The following is a 17,398-nucleotide window of genomic DNA, read 5'->3' on the forward strand; positions in this document are numbered from 1 at the left end:
GTGCGCCCCCCCCCACCTGTCCACCCTCGTGAGGAATCGTTCAGGTTGATATTTGTGCGCGTCGTCCAGCGGCAGGATTGTTTCCCAGCAGCCCGTGACGGCCGCTGGACGGATGAATGAGCGTCTCCGCGCTCTCATCTGGCGCACCAGCTCAGCCGAGCCTTTACGCGCGCGCGCGCGCGGCATGATTGGCTGAGAATCCACGCGTGTCACACACATACACACACACACACACACAAGAAGAGCGGAACCAGTAAATCGCTCGTTTCACTGACTGCATCGTGGGCTTGTTAGTGTCGGAGCGCGCGCTTCTCTGCAGGTTCTCCCCTCTGTGCACGGATTTAGTCTTTTTCTCCCTCTTTTTTGGGGGGTTTTGTTTTGTTTTTGTTGCTGCGTCCTGGAGCGGAGCGGAGCTGAACCATGAACCAGAGCGCAGGGGCGGTGCAGCACACCCGGAGGTACTCCGTGGAGGGGGTGAAGGTAAGAGCCGCCTCGTTCAGCTTCGCTTATGGAGGTTGCACAGCCTGCAGGGGGGGGAAAACTCTCATGGGGGGGGGGGGAAGAAAAGAAAGTTGTGAGGAAGTTGTGAGGACTGCGCCACGTGGAGAAACGCGCCACGCCGCTGCGCGCGTTTTGGCCATAAACTGCGCGTAAAGACGGCGATCGGTGCAGGGACAATGTCGCAGGAATGATTTCGCTGCAAAGCGGGACAAATGGTCTCTTCCCGCATGAGGACGGTCCTCTGCGGAGCATCCGCAGGGTTAAATGATTCATGTCGAGCCTGAACGTACAGACAAACATGGCAGGACGAGTATTAACATTTCATATCAACTTGGCAGAGGAGCTGGAAACGCACTTATGGAGCAAAGTGGCGTGAGGAAGCTGCAGAGGTTTACTGGTCAAGTTGTGGAAACGTCAAGTAACACAGTAAACAAACTGGGATCATTAAAACGCTTGCTGAGAAACACGCAAGTGTCCCTTACATATATAAATGCAACGAGTGAATAAATGAGTAAATTGTAGGATGCATTCATGAATGAGTAATGCACGTGCAGGATCTGAAGATGAATAGCAAACATGCCGTGTGCGTGCATACAAATGTGTGATGTGTTAATATTGCCTGGCATGTTTATGTAACTGTGTGCGTGCGTGCGTGCTCGTGCACATATGCACACTTGTACTTGAGTACAAACACTGTTACATCGATTCCTCAGTCATAAGTAAACCTGCAATTTTTCTCAAGAAAGACTGAAATGTAAGTGTGGGGAAAAAAATCACGCTTACATTTACTAACATCCCTCACGTGGTCAAAGTGACGTCTTCTTAGTTTTACAGAGAAAAAAACGAGAGGATAAAATAAAATGAATCTAAACTATGAGAAGGAGGTTTAAATAGAAGTTGGGTTGTTTGAATTGTAGGATTTTACAAAATAATAGTCCTATTTGTTTGTGTAGGCTTTGTTCAATTCAATTTTATTTGTATCGTACTAAATACAACAGTCATCCTAAACTTTAATATAAAATAGAATGACATTAATGAAAAGATTGTGAGAAAGTGCTGGAAGTGTGCAGAGAAAGTTCTCGCTTATTGATTTTAAAGCAACTGCAGTGACTTGATGCCAGTTGACGGGGGATTAACATGAGCCATGGAAGCAAAGACACGAAGAAGAAAAAGTCAGTCACAGACCAGGACGGGACTCAAATACAGACTCGAACGCCGGCGATGAGCTCGAAAGAGTTTATTGAAAAGTCCCAACGAGGCGGCAAATAAAAAGTTTCCAAGCCGAGGTGGGGAGGAATACGAAGGCGGTCTGGGAGAGAAGGGGTTAATATAGAGCAGGAGATGAGACACAGGTGGAACACATTGAGGTGATGAGTGAGGAGGAGAGTTAATTAGAAGTGTGAGGGGAGACACACACACACACACAAGACCAAGGCCCAGTTCTTTTTTTTTTTAACTCTCTACATTTAAAGATAAAAATCTTAATTTGCACATATCCACCTGGTTCGGAGCTGCAATGAGCAGCCAAACCTGTAGGGGGCAGTGCAGCGAGAAGCGTGAAGCCATGACGGCCAATCAGAATCCTGGAAAACACATAAATATCGACCTCTGCGCCTTTCGATGCAAATAGAGACACAGAGTTCATCCAGAGTTTTCAGGAATCATAGTTTGTGGAGCGTCGTAGCTGGTTTATGTGTAAATGAAGCCAAACGCAGAGAAAAACCCAGGTGTTGTAAACATGACCTCAGACGCACGAGGCGTTCTGACGATCTGGCTTTTTTAATTTTTAATTTTATGGGGATGAATCGGCCACATGTTGATATTTCCGCTGGAACCGCTGCGACGACACCTTTGATATCCCAGAATCCCTTGCGGCAGGTTTCCCCCAAGACGACGTCAGTTTTAGTGAAACATCAACAGAGTTTGACGGCTGCAAGACTCCAGTTTGTTTGTAAACATGTTGACTTTGGTGTGAAATCTGTGCAAACGAGTGGTGATGGTCTTGGTTTATATATTTTATGATTTATATTTCAAAGTTGTTGTTTTTCTGGTACAATAAAGTGTGTGGTTGGATAATTCTGCTGACATTTGTGTACGAATAACATTTGTCTTGTATATGAAATAGTCCCAGATAGCAGACTGTTTATTACATCACACACACACACAAACATTATTCACACACAGTTCTCTTCCTGCGCAAAGTGTGATTGTTGAAACTGGTCTTCAGCCGTCAGGAGCTCCGTTCAGCTCCCTCCGACTAAAACGTCAAACAGAAAATGGTCTGATGTCTCTGTGAGCGCCGGATCAATGTCCGGACCGTGGAAAGCGACGTGTGATGGATTGTCACCGCCGAGGCGTCGGACCGTCGGGGATAATGGCCGCAGAGTGGCGCCGCTATTTTTAGCACCGGCATTTACCTGCGGTGTGAAAACGGAGGGTTCTCTCCCGGGGAACAGAAAATTAATTTCACTCACCTTGGCTGCGCTCATTATGCTCGCCGTTCTGGAGCCATTAAGAGCAGCTGAAGAGGAATTGGAAAATGAGGACGATTGTGACATCCACCTCCACCTCCACCTCCACCCGGGCCGAGAGACGAAGAAATGTATGGAGACACCTGGTGGTCCATCTTTCTGTACTCCGTTAACCCCCGAGTGAGAGCTCCAGGCTTCTTTTTTTAATTTAAATGGAGTTTATTTTCTTCTTGAATGTGGGATTTTTATACGTGACTTAAGCAAATATTTCACCCAAGAGTCCCGCTGGACTTCAGCTCCGGGTTCGTCTCTGTAAGGAGGGTTTCTGTGGACATGATTGGCCGTGCGTCCACCTGATGTCCCGGGAGATTTACGCCTCGGGGCTGATGGGGGGAGGGGGGGGGGGGGGGGAGCAATGAATGCAAATGAACTGGCGCTCGCACTCAGCGGGGAGCGATAAGGCGAAGGAGACCAAAGTCATCCGACAACGACGCCGTAAAAGTGAGCGCGTGCGGCCGACGGCCTGTTTAGACTATAAACGTGAAGGAGGTTCAATTTGAGTTGTTTTTTTGATTGATGTTGTTTTTTTCCTGGTTCGTCGAGAAGGAAAACAAACCCTTCCTTAGTTTGTCTGCACCGGTCGAAACCTCACATGCGAGAGGAAGTTGTCTTGTGAAAAATTCTATACTTGATTTTTTTTGTTCTTAATCAATTTAAGAATTGATTTAAAAAAAGAAAATCACGGATACGTGAGAACACCAGGTGAAGATCTTGTTTTATTGCTTCATTTTTTGTGTGAAACCTGCAAAATAAACATAAAATACCACGTAACCCTGCCGTCTGTCGGCTTCCTCTCAAAACTGAAGGACATTCTTTCCACGTTGGCTTGGTGACCAACAAATAATTCCCCCCCCAATGTCAGCTGTGATGGAGTTCAGCTCCTCGCGCCCTGGAGCGAGCTGGAGGGCTTTAAGATGGAGGGATTGGTGGATGTGGCTGCGGGGGGGGGGGGGGGGATGGATGGAAAGAGACTGACCCTATCCACTCGGGGATGCAGAACAAGACCCTGCAAAACCGTTCATACCACCTAGAACACGTTTTAAATGTATCGTCCTCAACTGTTTTGTTTTTACTCTGATAGCTCCACAAAAACAAAATGCACAGAGGAACGGGGGGGGGGGGGAAACCAGACACAGCCGGAGCAACCAGGGGAAAATGAGACACATGTCGTGTTATTCTGTAACTGAGGAACAGTTCAGAAGTGAAACACAAAGAAAACTGAAAACACGAGGAGAATAATGGGAAATGTGGTAAAACACAGATCCACCAGAGGAGCGACGGTCAACAGAAGACTCCGGAACAAATACTGAGATTATGGGCTGTAATACAATCCAGGGCCGCGCAGAAAGCCACTCAACGCTGCGTTTCCACCATCGCTGTGTTACAAGTCAGGCTTTCTCTGACGCGTCCAAGTTTCTTAAAGTCATTTCAGGTGAAGATCTTTTCAAAAACAAACAAAAGGAAATCCTTCAAAATAAAAACACAGTTGACCGCTTATTTATTGAAAGCAGCTTACGCTTTTTGACTATTCTCAAGGTTTTGGCTCAAAGGTTGTTTTTTTTTTTTATTTTTTTTTTTTTTACTTAAATATTATGCAAGGACATTTTGCATGTAGTAAACTATATAAACTGTTTTATTAGAAAGGAATAAAAACACTATAGTCAAAAGAGATCTTGATCTCGATGGGTTTTATTTTCCTGAGCCGTCAAAAATGTTTTTCTGTGCCAAATAAATATTAAGTGTAGAAATGAATACATTTGAATTAAAAACATGAATTAAGAATCATATTTATTGTATTATTTAGTATATATGATGACTGTAAAAAAAAAAAGTATGGTTTGTGGATTTATTGCAAAGGTTCAACCACAATGATATTAAAATGTATTGGTTCATATTGAAATTTGAGTTTTATCATATGTGACGCCAATTGGCTACTTGCCAGTTTCAATGCGAGTTCATATTTGATGCCAATAAGACTAATTCATATTCCTGCAAGACGAAATGCGAAGGCGACGCATCAGCTGTCGACGCTCCGCTAAAATCCAACGGCCTTGAAAAGCTCCATTGTACTGACTGAATGAAGTTCTTCAGTGTATTTCAGATTGTCTCCCAGAATTTCTTCGATCTGTACGTAGACGTTTGACAACGATTCCTCACAAAAGTCACCACAGAAATCACGATTATGACATTCTGATCTTTAGTGACGGTGGAGAACTGGACTCTTGTGCTTCAGACACTTAAAGTGAGCGAAGAAAAGACAAAAGTCAAGTAAGTAACGACATTTGAAAACGCAGTATTGTCTCTGGTAGACATGAATTCAAACTAGGACACCTTATCTCTCAACATCTGGATTCTGAAGCTGTAGATTTGCCAAACGTGTGTTTCTGGTAGTTTCCCAGTTATGCTCATGAAATGCAAAGGGTTAAAGGAAACGGTGACGGTCTCCAGGTGAAAACGGCGTCACGAGGGATCGCTGGGCGTCCGTCTTCACCCATCGCGTCTTCTTTTCTTGTAGTGCGTCAATAAATGTGTCTACATCCGACGACGCTCTTCTTCTACCAGCAACAACTGCCGACTCCTTTAATTTCAGGCACTGTGGCGCCGTCTTGATCCTGCTGTTATCAGAATAAAGACAGAGTACTCTCTCTCTCTCTCTCTCTCTCTCTCTCTCTCGGCGGACCTTCCAAATACTTGAGGCAAGACTCGGAGCGAGATTTCTAGCATCACTTATCCTTCTTCATCCCTGCCTTGCTCTCGTGAGTGCATCTTCAGTTGTGATCACAAACCTTTTTCTTTTTTTCTTTTTCTTTCCTGAACAGTAGATTGCCATTATCTGACTTTGTTTGGATTCCCCAGCAGGGATGTTGTGATCAAAAGAAATATGTCACCGGGATATAAAAGTGCTGAGGGGCTGGACTGCATCTGCTGTTTGGCAGCAGAGGAGATGAAAAGGCACATGTCGCGGTTTGGAACAGTGGGTGTTTGCCTTGTGCTCACAGCGTGACTGGTTAAGGTTTGGCTCCGAGGTTTTATTGTTGCGTGCTTTGTCACCTCTTACTCTTTTCTTTCTTTCGTTTTTTTTTTTTGGGGGGGGGTGGGGGGTGTCACATCTCTTTCCAGTGGGTTGGAAGAGCTGGCGTGAAACACACTTAACCATTTATACACAGTCACTGGTGTAGCCTGGATGGTAGAATAGCGCTAGCGGTTCAGGAAAAAAAATACAAGGAAACATGAACGACGGATAAGAGATTTGAACAAACAAACGTGTACAAGCTTAAGCGCAAGCTGCCTCATTTCACTTCTGCTTTGTCGAAATCAATTATTCATGCGTTGCTGTGAAGCCGTGCACAAAGAGGCAACGAGCCTCTCTCCAAACCGGGGAGCGTCGATGGGGAGTGTCTGAATGGGACGGGAAACAAAAGTCCCATCAGGAGTGACTTGAGTTCCCCTTGGGGGCGGAAATAGGTTCCTCTCTTGATGGAAATATGGTCGATGCATTCAGAACGCTGACACGCGGGGCCTTACCCAGAAGGAACTGGGTTGGTGGGACGTTTGACGCACCTTGTGGGACAATGAGGGACAATGAGGGACATCAAGGACCGATGGAACGGGTCCTCGCACGCCAACGTTTTGTGCGACGGAAGCGTGGGCTAACGATGCCACGTTGGCGTTTCTGATGCGCCGTTGAGATTCGAATCCTTTTCCGGAATTTTTTACAAAGGTGTGGGAATAAAAAAAAATGAAAGGGCCTTGTTTGACTGTTTTTTTGGGGAGGGGATAATAATAATAATAATAATGCTGGTTTATGATAGGATCAACCTGCTGAGTCCCTTTTCCAGGCATTTGAAAGAAAAAGATCAAAGCCTGCTACGACAAACACGCAGAGCAGCGAGAATCTTGGCGCTAGCAGCAGTCGGGCAGGACGGGAAGATGAGCTAGCTTGTTGTGCTACTAGCGCTTCTGCCTCTTTGGCGGGTGCAGTTGCCGAGGACATCCGGCGGCAACTCGTGGCGAGAGCTGCTGCGTATGAAGACCTCAAAACAGCGGCTGACTGTTAAACTGAAAGACATACAGTCAAGATTCCAGCCTGCCTGGTGGGGGGTGGAGGTGGGGGGGGCGGGGGGCCCAGGTAGTGTCATATGTGGGAAAACAGTGGAAAATACCGGAGGATATTTTGATGAGGGCGTTTATCCCACTCTGCATTACAGCAAAAGTGTTGATGGTGTATTTTGTGAGTCGCTGTCCATGGTGCTGAACTGACAGCTGCTGTACTACTTGGAGCCCTCTAGTGGCTTGTTTCGGAATTGCACGAGCACATCTGGAGAAGGCAGCGGCAGGAGGGGGGGGTACTATGAAATTGAACACTGGTGCAGCAGCACCTCAAGTCATAGCGGCTATATAAATGACCCTGTGTCAGAGTTCCCAGCCTGGGCCTGCAGTTCCGGTTCAAAAGACATAATTATCACTGTGAGTCATCATCAACTTATTTAGTTAAGATTAGAACAAGTAGTTGCCAGCAGGTGGCGCTATGTCTGTGAATGGACTTTGGCATGTGGATTTGATCGGGCGAAGTGTTTGATCAAGTATGTAAAGTTTTCGGCCCGTTTGCTGCATGTGGAGCAGAGAGACGCATCACTTCCTGTTTCATGGCGATCCGTCGGATTATCAGGAGCTTCTTTTGAATTTTGCGAAGAATTTTGCGGCCATTTTCATCGGGAAGGACTGTTGTATGTATAACATGTTCGTGTTCAAAGTAGATGTGACAAACATGAAAACAACGCGGGGGGGGGGGCATGGAGCCACTTCACCAGACCTCATGTGCTTGAAATATCACATTTTTTTGCCACTTCTGACGTGTGTTAAAACCGTTTCACGAAGCTTTTGAGCATGTTTAGGCCGTCAAAAAATGCAGACGCCCTCTGCAGGCCCAACATGGCATCACATGTAAATGTTACTGGACGTTATTTTTAAAGCAAGACTCCGATTTACCCGGACATCGGGTGATAGTTTGACTTTTCCTTTTCTCTCTTTCCATTTCCAAACCCCAACTGGAAAAGGAGAAAGTCTCCACTTCTGAGTTCGCTTCTGCAGTTTTTCCTTCTTCTACCTGCTCCTGTGGAATTTCTTGTTTTCCTCCGTAGAAGCACCTTGATGACGCTGTTGCATTCGGCACAATGTTAATATGGTAGAATAGAATTGGATTGAACGGGCAGGTTCTACGGTTCTGTGGGCAAACTACTGATGAAACTACCGTTTCCTCCAAAGCAGTGCAAGTAATTGCCTTTCCCTGTTGTGGCTGGTCAGAATCACCCCTATTTGAAATCCATGGGAAGAAAACTGGGGGATTTAAATGGTGAAGGAGGACGAGCTTGTCCAGAGTGATGTTTTTTTTCTGTAAAACAAGCCAGAACTTGTCCTTATGCCCTCCATCCAGTGTGGGAACAATGGAGGACTCCCAGGGTATTTGACAGACGTGAATGAAGTTGTGGCACATTTAATGTTCTATCCGGGGAAATCTGCAGATGACGCTGCATGCGGAGCTCAAGGGAAATCCCATTGGCACATTAGCATTCACCTGAGAGAGTCCCACAGAACCATGGAGTTCCCACAGCGGGACAGACGGAGGGACGGAGGGACGCCTCGATCCCCGTAGAGCAGCCGAACAAGAACCCCTCATGAAAAGCCGACACATCTCCGGGGCGCTTCACGTGTTCAATCGGCCCTGAAAACTCTTGCAGCTTGATTGGAAGTTGATTTTTACAGCCTGTAAATATGAAAAGCAAAACAGCTGAGCGTTCATGTGAAGGGACAGCGGAGAATCGCCCTGAAGAATGTGAAACATCACGTTAACATAAAGAACTTTCACGACATCCAATTATTTGCTTCACCAATGCTAAAGTTGTAACCCCCAAAGGAGTGCGTTAGAAAACCTAAAAATGACTTTGCTCTTATTTTGAACCTTTAAAAAAGAAGACAAAGTCTCTGCTTAATGTTTTTTATGTTTCCAGGCTGAGTGGCTCGGCAGTGAACGAGGACTGATGAAGTCTCAGGCCCCGTTTACACCACAGAGCTCCAACGCATCATCATACAGTTTGATGTCAGAAAAGTTTCATGTTTACGCGGCAACATTTTAAATAATGTCAGTTTACAGCTGAAGCGATGTATTTAGCATTTGGGACCACGGGTTTGTGCTGTTTGTGTGAGATTAACAGCAAATATGTGGGAAGTTACCCTAATTTTCAAACTATTTAGCGTATCTGAATATAAGCCGCACCCACCAAATTGAAAAAACAAAGTTCATAGTTACGCGATTCACCTGAACGCATCGCCAACGTATGGGCGGCATGAAGCTTGTCAACCTGTAAAAATCCATAAATTAGCACGTCATTGTTCAAAGCATGTGAAAAAGGGCTTATTGTCTGGACATTACAGCAGGAGTGGTGGTTTTGGAGAACAGGCTTAAAATCAACAGCCATTTTTGATTGACGGGGGGAAAAACGAGCGCGACTAAAACGGAGCCCTGTGGGACAGCGGAGGCCTGCAATTGCACTGCTTTTATAGTATTTGACAAGCCGCTGTGCTTCTGCATCTTCACTGCGACGGCTGGAGACAGATGTCAGAGAGTCCGCGGCAGGATTTGAATCGTTATTGAAAGATGCGGCTCAGGATGGATCCGCCCGTCGTCTGTTGTGTGGCGTTGGCTCTCCTCCACGCAATGGAGTCGTAAGACGGATCTTTGAAATGGGTTCAACTCTCACTCAACCAGCTGGCGCTTCGCTTCGCCGTACGTAAGCTCTTTAGAGTCCGTGTGGCTTTTGTAAATGGTAAACAAGACGACAAAGACGGGGATGAGCGCGGGCCTCTTGTCCTCCAGATCTGATGACGAACATTAGGCAAAAGAGACCCGATTCCAAAAGAACACTTCAGTATCTGCAGAGCACTTTTTTTTTTTAAAGGGAAATCATGGGCAGTTTGTTTTAATGTTGGCTGGACTAGTTTTTCTTTTTGCTTTCCAGTGTGTGTGTTTAAGAGGTCTAATTGATAGAACAGCTGGGAAACCGTTATGAGCCTCAGTTTGAAAGGAGATGATGGTGACTGTGGTTCACCGACCGCTTTCTGTAGAGTGCAGAGCTCTGGAGGCTGGATGGAGGGAGATTGAAGGTAGATTAAAGGCTGGATGAAGGTAGATTGAAGGTAGATTGAAGGTAGATTGAAGGCTGGATGAAGGTAGATTGAAGGCTGGATGAAGGTAGATTGAAGGCTGGATGAAGGTAGATTGAAGGCTGGATGAAGGTAGATTGAAGGTAGATTGAAGGTAGATTGAAGGCTGGATGAAGGGAGATTGAAGGTAGATTGAAGGCTGGATGAAGGGAGATTGAAGGCTGGATGAAGGTGGATTGAAGGTAGATTGAAGGCTGGATGAAGGTGGATTGAAGGTGGATTGAAGGTAGATTGAAGGCTGGATGAAGGTAGATTGAAGGGAGATTGAAGGCTGGATGAAGGTAGATTGAAGGGAGATTGAAGGCTGGATGAAGGTAGATTGAAGGGAGATTGAAGGCTGGATGAAGGTAGATTGAAGGTAGATTGAAGGCTGGATGAAGGGAGATTGAAGGTAGATTGAAGGCTGGATGAAGGCAGATTGAAGGCTGGATGAAGGTGGATTGAAGGTAGATTGAAGGCTGGATGAAGGTGGATTGAAGGTAGATTGAAGGCTGGATGAAGGTGGATTGAAGGTGGATTGAAGGTAGATTGAAGGCTGGATGAAGGTAGATTGAAGGGAGATTGAAGGCTGGATGAAGGTAGATTGAAGGGAGATTGAAGGCTGGATGAAGGTAGATTGAAGGTAGATTGAAGGCTGGATGAAGGCTGAAAGCAGAAATATTGGTAAAATGCAATTTTTTCCCCTTTGCATTTCCTTTTAGCGTTTTTGTTTGCTTTAGTTTTCTCATCATCATGTGTTTAATTAGACTATATCATTAGACTAGGATGAATCTTCACTCTTCCACTTTAATAAAGTTGCCGGCCTGCGTGCAGTTCCTGTCCTCACCATTGAAGTGGTGGGGGCGCTAGACTTAAACGTCACTTTAAATCAGACAGCCGCTCAATTTCAAACAGGAAAACTTTATAAATCGTGTGGGACTGTGAGGAGCAGCAGCAGGAAGTTGATCAGGTCTGTGGAGCTTCTGTCTGAAGGTAACGTCTATAAACTGTATTATTAATATCCAGCTCTGTGTCGTACATGACGACTGGAGCTCTGCTCGTCTGGAACTTTTCTTTTCAATAACTCTGATGGTCAGGCATGTTTGGTGTCAATTATTGGTTTGTTGGTTGGTGTTGATGTAATTCAGAGGTTATTTTGTGCGTTAATGTGGATTTGATTCCCGGTGGAGTCGCACTTTTTCTTCTTTTTCTCCACTGACGTTCATACGACTTCCAGGCAAGATTTCCATGCAATGTCCAGAAAAGTCATACAAAAAACTTCAATGTTTTTTTTTTGTGTGTCCCACTGTGTCCCTGAAGTTCGACGTAATCACTCCGGTATTTCCATCAAATAACTACATTATTAAAGTCCTACAGCTTTTCTAAAGGTATGAGGAAAAAGTGTGTTGTGAAAATAATGTCTCCTTTGTTGTGTGTGTGTGTGTGTGTGTGTGTGTGCGCGCTAATGAGTTGGCTGCTGTTGTATAAAAGGTATCAGGAATCATATTACTCACTACTCCGTCGTGGCGAGAGACTGCTTCATGTATTATTACAGAAAATGATAGTCATTTTCCACCTTTTTCTCCAGGCGTCGAGGCAATCAGCAGAAATTGCGCATGCATTCCAAATTGTAATCACTTGATTTAACAATGCACATCAGTTAAGTGTGCCCGTTTAAATATAGAACTGCGATTTCTCCCGTTTTGATCATTTGCGCTAAATCATGCCCTCAACTAATGTTGCTGTAAAAAAAACAAAACAAAACCATGCAAAGCAACATCCTGCTGGTTATTTGTGGCTGTTTGAGGAATAAGAGTGTTTTTCTGGTACACACCAAAAAAAAAAAAAATCCGTCCAGAAAAAGTACTTCTGCTAAGTAAAGCCACCAATGGCTGCTGTGCTCAGTCGTCCCGGGTCTGCGTCCTGCTGCTCTTTGAAAACGGCCAGTGAGGCGTGCAACCTAATTGGGCGGCGCAATCATTCCCTCCGGAAATCGTGTGAGCTAAACTCAGCCGGCGAGCGAGCGAGCGGACAACAGGAGGCAGCACCTTCAGCTGACATTCACAAGGGAGGAGGGGGGGGTGGGGGGGTAGTGGGGGGGTATTATGAGAAGGGGAAAGTCTTTATCTGGTCAGAGTGTCGTAAACATTCACAATTTCCCCAAAAAAGACCTGGAGAACTACACTTGTATATGTACGTCAAACATGAAATCTCACCAGAGGCTCCAATCTGACTAATTGGAAAAATTCCAAAGAAAATATATATATATATATATATATATTTTTTTTTTTAACACAATCCAACAGTCCACAACATGTTGACGCTGCCTTGAAAGCTATCAAACTAGCGTTAGCCTCAATACCAGGGAGATTTAGTAAAAACGCCCATAATTCAACATCTTTATAAGTATTTCTGGACGTTTGACCGTATTTGGAAGGTTTCATCAAAATTTGCTTCATGTTTAAATTGTGGACATTTTCAGCAGTAGTTGTTTGTTTTTAGGTGAATATAGACGTTTTCATCTGGATTATAAGCCGGTGCTTTTTCCGCACGCTTTGAACGACGACGAGGCTAATTTCTGTCTTTTTAGGGGTTAAAGTGCAGCAGATCCATGGGTGACGATTTCAGCTGCATCAAGCAACTCCGACCTTTCCTCTTTTTTTTTTTTCTTCTTCTTTTTTTTTGATTTGGCAGGTGCAGTTTATTATCAGGTGTGCTCAATAGTCCACACATTACGGTACTCTGCACCACAACAACAAAAAACAAACTTTAAAGATTACATTTAAAAGTTATTTTGGGACTCATTCAAAACATTCAGTCCAGTATCATTACTACAATAATAATAATAATAATTAATAATAATATTCCTATAATAATATATGTAACAAAATATAAAATATATTTAATAATGTAAAATATTAAATTTTTTAATAAACAACAAAAAATTAAAGAAAATGGCTAGTATCTTACAAGCAGCAGATTTGTAGTATTACACATGAAAAATATTGCACAAAAACTAAAAATTCACTTTAACGTATTGGCAACTTTCATACTCTGGATGAGTTCAAAGAAAAACACTTATGAAGAGATGTGGATGGAAAATATTCCCAACCAATCACTTCTTCATTGTTTTTTTTTTAGACAGAAAGACTTTCAGATCAACATTAAAAAAAAAAAAAATGCATTTATAGAAACTGCAGATCCACAATTACTGAATGTAAGGAAGGAAGGAAGGCGGACAGTTGTTGGGGGAATCTGATCCGCGGAAATAAAACTGAGAGGGAATTCTTTAACCTTGACTGGATTCTGCTGTCCAGCTGTTTTATTTCTCCAGAGGCTAAAAAAAAAAAAAAAAAAATGAGAGTATCTGCCATCTGCAGCGACGATTCGTGCTGTGAGGGTGAAGCTGGAGTGAAGCTGATAGCGAGGGTGAAGCTGGAGTGAAGCTGATAGCGAGGGGAGATTATTGGAAGACGAGTTCTCTTTCCCACCGGCGCCTTCGTCAGGTTTTTCACGGCGTGACGCCACTGTTGCACAGGGTGCAGTTCCCACGTCGGGCCACTAGTCGGTGCCGTTGTCCGTTTCTGTCGTGAAACCACACATTGATTCTGGCGGACGGGGGGGGGGGGTGAGTGTCGTTTCGGCCGGTCTACACGAAGACGAGGTCGCCGTTCTGGAGAAGCGGCCATTTTTTTCAGTGAGTCGCCGCAGCGTTGTCACGGTAACGGACGTCCACAGCAGATTACGTCATCTGGTCTCGGGACGCTCAGTCAGGAAAAGAACCGGACAGTCCAGAAAACAAGTTTATTAGATGTCTGATTAAAGGATGGAATTGTTTTTTTTTTTTTTGCTTTTTTTTTTAATTATTATTTTTAAATACTTTACAGTCATTCCAATTTGCTGTTATAGAGAAAATAGAAAAGCCCAACATATCCACATGAGCAAGCAGGTGTGTTTGCGACTGTGGAAAGGAAAAACTCCCTCAACAAGGAGAAACCTTTGTAGAAACCAGACTCAGAGGTGGCGGCATTCTGTGGACCGGTTGGGGTGAAAGGATAGAGGAGAGGAGAGGAGAGGAGAGAAAGGCTTGGTGAAACAAAATAAATACAAAATACAAAATACATACAATACCCTTGTTAGTGCTACATACTATTTTTGTTTTTGTTTTTTTTGATAATACATTAACCACAGTGATCTAAATATTTTCCAACTGCCATGAGATTAAGACCAGCCTGAGCAACAACAGAGCAAAAGACCTAAATAATGACAGCAATTATAACAAAAGCAAAAACAAAAAGGACATAGAACAAAAATAAATAAAACAAACAAACACAACAACAACAAAAGCAAACAACAACTTGGTTTTGATAATTAAACAGAACAATCTCGTCAATGAGGAGTGGGAGTGTGTGTGTGTGTGTGTGTGTGTGTGTGTGTGTGTGTGTGTGTGTGTGTGTGTGTGTGTGTGTGTGTGTGTGTGTGTGTGTGTGTGTGTGTGTGTGTGTGTGTGTGTGTGTGTGTGTGTGTGTGTGTGTGTGTGTGTGTGTGTGTGTGTGTGTGTGTGTGTGGTTTGTCCTCTGGATGTGAATGGAACTGTTGTGGGGGGGGCCGCAGCAGAAGGATGGAATTGTTGATCTCCAGTGGGAATCATTAAATACACAAGACGGATTTGAATGAACGAGACGACGCTACAAACGGATGAAGGATTTTGGCTGTAGTTGAAGACAATAGAGGATTTTCCTCCTCCGTGCTGAAGCGTGTGTGACCACAGAGCTTAAATCATAAATGTGACATTGGATCTATCTATATTTTTATTGTCGCCAATGTCACTTTCTTTTTCTTATATGTCCTGTTTCTGTCTTATGTCAACTTCAATTTGTTCAGGATCGACTGTTCTTTATGTTTGAATTGGGGGAAAAATGAGAAAACTCAAGAGAAAACTAAAAAGTGGGGGTAAAAAAATATTGTCAGTGCAACTGCCACGTTTTTTGTTGCTATGCTTTCGCTCCACCAGGGGGCGCAGTGACGCCAAGCGAGCCTTTGTGTGCCTGGGAAAGGTGGCAGAAGAGAGAAGAAACCTAATCCTAATTCCCCGGGATTATTTTCTGGACGCCAAAGTGTGTCTGCTGCTTCGTCTACGTCGTAGAAAAGAGTAGAAAACCAGTTGCGACATAATCCGGACGGGGAAAAATCACGAACGTCACAATCGAGCAATGAATCGTGACGTCGTTCACAAGATGTTTAGTCGACGTTACGGGAGCGGGAAGCCAATCACAGAGCGGCGGCGGGTGGCGGCGGAGCGAGCCAGATAAGAATACGATGCAACACACGACCCCGGGACACAAGCCGTCATGTTCCTTATCTCCAGTTCGCTGATGGAAGCGGTGCAGAATGAAAAAATCAATAAAAATACTGCATGGATGTAAAAGATGAAAGGAGGTGAGGCCAATTTCACCAAACGACTTTCTATACGTCACCTCAGATTTTTACCCTGTCCTCCACAATCCCCCCCCCCCCCCAATCCAAGCTGAACTATTTAAAACACAACGTGATTATCTACTTTTGTTAGATTCAGCTTCAATCCGCATTAAAGATTTGTCTTAGCTCCTGTTTTTAGTTTTTAGGAGGTCAAGTTCCTGCTGATTCGTCTGGAAAGGCCAGTTGCGTAATGTCAAATATTCTTACGTAACTATTTCCAACGTTCGCTTTCACCATCATGCGGCTTTTTCTGTTTCCACATGATCAGCAGGTTGGATGTTGTGTAACACTTTTATCAGTCAATTATACCGTTTTTTTTTTTACCGTTTCTGACTTTCGTCTTATTGGTTTTCTGAGATTCGATCTCCAGACTTCAGCCAGGCCTTTTAACACGCCTCCGCTTTTCTTTGGACCATTTTTCTTTCTTTTTTTTTTTTTACGATGAAAAGTGTTAAAAGTGTTGTATCTGCAATCTCCTTCCGATACGATGAAGCTTTTAGAGACGAATCAAACACCGGAAGTTCAGTCCCCGAGGCACCGAGGCAAAAAAAAACAAAGAACCCCAAATCAAACCAGAACATTTCCACCACACAAACTCGCAGTTTGCAGGTTTTTCCTTCTTTTTTTCCTCTTGAAGTCTATTTTTGATGTGATTTTTTATTTTTTTTCCAGCCACAGCCGGTAAGATCAGCTGGAGTTTGTTTCCTGTAAACTTGCATGTTGGACGCGATCGACGCGCTTTCAATGCAAACGTTGTTGTTCTTGTCCGTCTACTGAGCATGTGCAGAAGAATTGTTTTCCTTTCCGCCGCAAAGCATTGTCAAATAGTTTCGTCCCTCCCTCCGGTTTCCATGGAGACGGAGAGTGTTTTTAGAAAGTTGTGTTTGGAGGGGAGTGGACACACCCACCCGTCCACCTTTCTCACCAACCCATTGATCCATCCATCCATCCATCCATCCAACCATCCATCCATCCGTCCGTCCATCCATCCAACCATCCATCCATCCATCCAACCGTCCAACCATCCATCCAACCATCCGTCCATCCATCCAACCGTCCAACCATCCATCCAACCATCCATCCATCCATCCAACCGTCCAACCATCCATCCAACAATCCATCCATCCGTCCAACCATCCATCCAACCATCCGTCCAACCATCCGTCCAACCATCCGTCCAACCATCCATCCATCCAGCCATCCATCTATCCATCCAACCATCCATCCATCCATCCGTCCATCCATCCAACCGTCCAACCATCCATCCAACCGTCCAACCGTCCATCCATCCATCCATCCAACCATCCATCCATACCTTCACCCATCCATCATTAAACCTGTCCGTCTACCCATCATTCTTTCTATCCCTACATCCAACCACCTTTCTGTCCATCGTCCATCTCACCTTCTAACCCAGTGTTTTTCAACCACGGTGCCGCGACACACTGGTGTTTCCTCCAGATCGTCAGGTGAGTCGTGGGAAATTATCCAATTTCACGTTATTTTCTAAAAAAACCTTTGCTCTCACAGCGACAGTGTGTTGCAGAGTAATCATGTATAAATACTCTTCACCACTAGAGGGCAGCACAGAACTTTGCCGGTGAAATGTAAAGTGACAGACGTCAGTGTGGTTCATCTCCACCTCCTGCTACCATCTTGTATCAAAGTACTGTGTCAGTGACAGTGAT

The 17,398-nt window shown here is 44.4% G+C and overlaps 1 protein-coding gene across 1 annotated transcript in view; it reads left to right on the plus strand.

Moving 5' to 3' along the window:
• Positions 1 to 420: 420 nt before the first annotated feature.
• LOC308131378 (inactive dipeptidyl peptidase 10) overlaps positions 421 to 17,398 on the plus strand; it is a gene marked incomplete at both ends in the record, with an annotated part of 133,074 nt that continues 116,096 nt past the window's right edge. Inside the window, one exon of the mRNA XM_080498106.1 lies at positions 421 to 480. Coding sequence (XP_080354232.1) covers positions 421 to 480 — 60 coding nt within the window. The remainder of the gene's footprint in view (positions 481 to 17,398) is intronic.

Source organism: Blennius ocellaris (assembly GCF_963422515.1).
Source record: "Blennius ocellaris genome assembly, chromosome: 6".
NCBI classification, from domain to species: Eukaryota; Metazoa; Chordata; class Actinopteri; order Blenniiformes; family Blenniidae; genus Blennius; species Blennius ocellaris.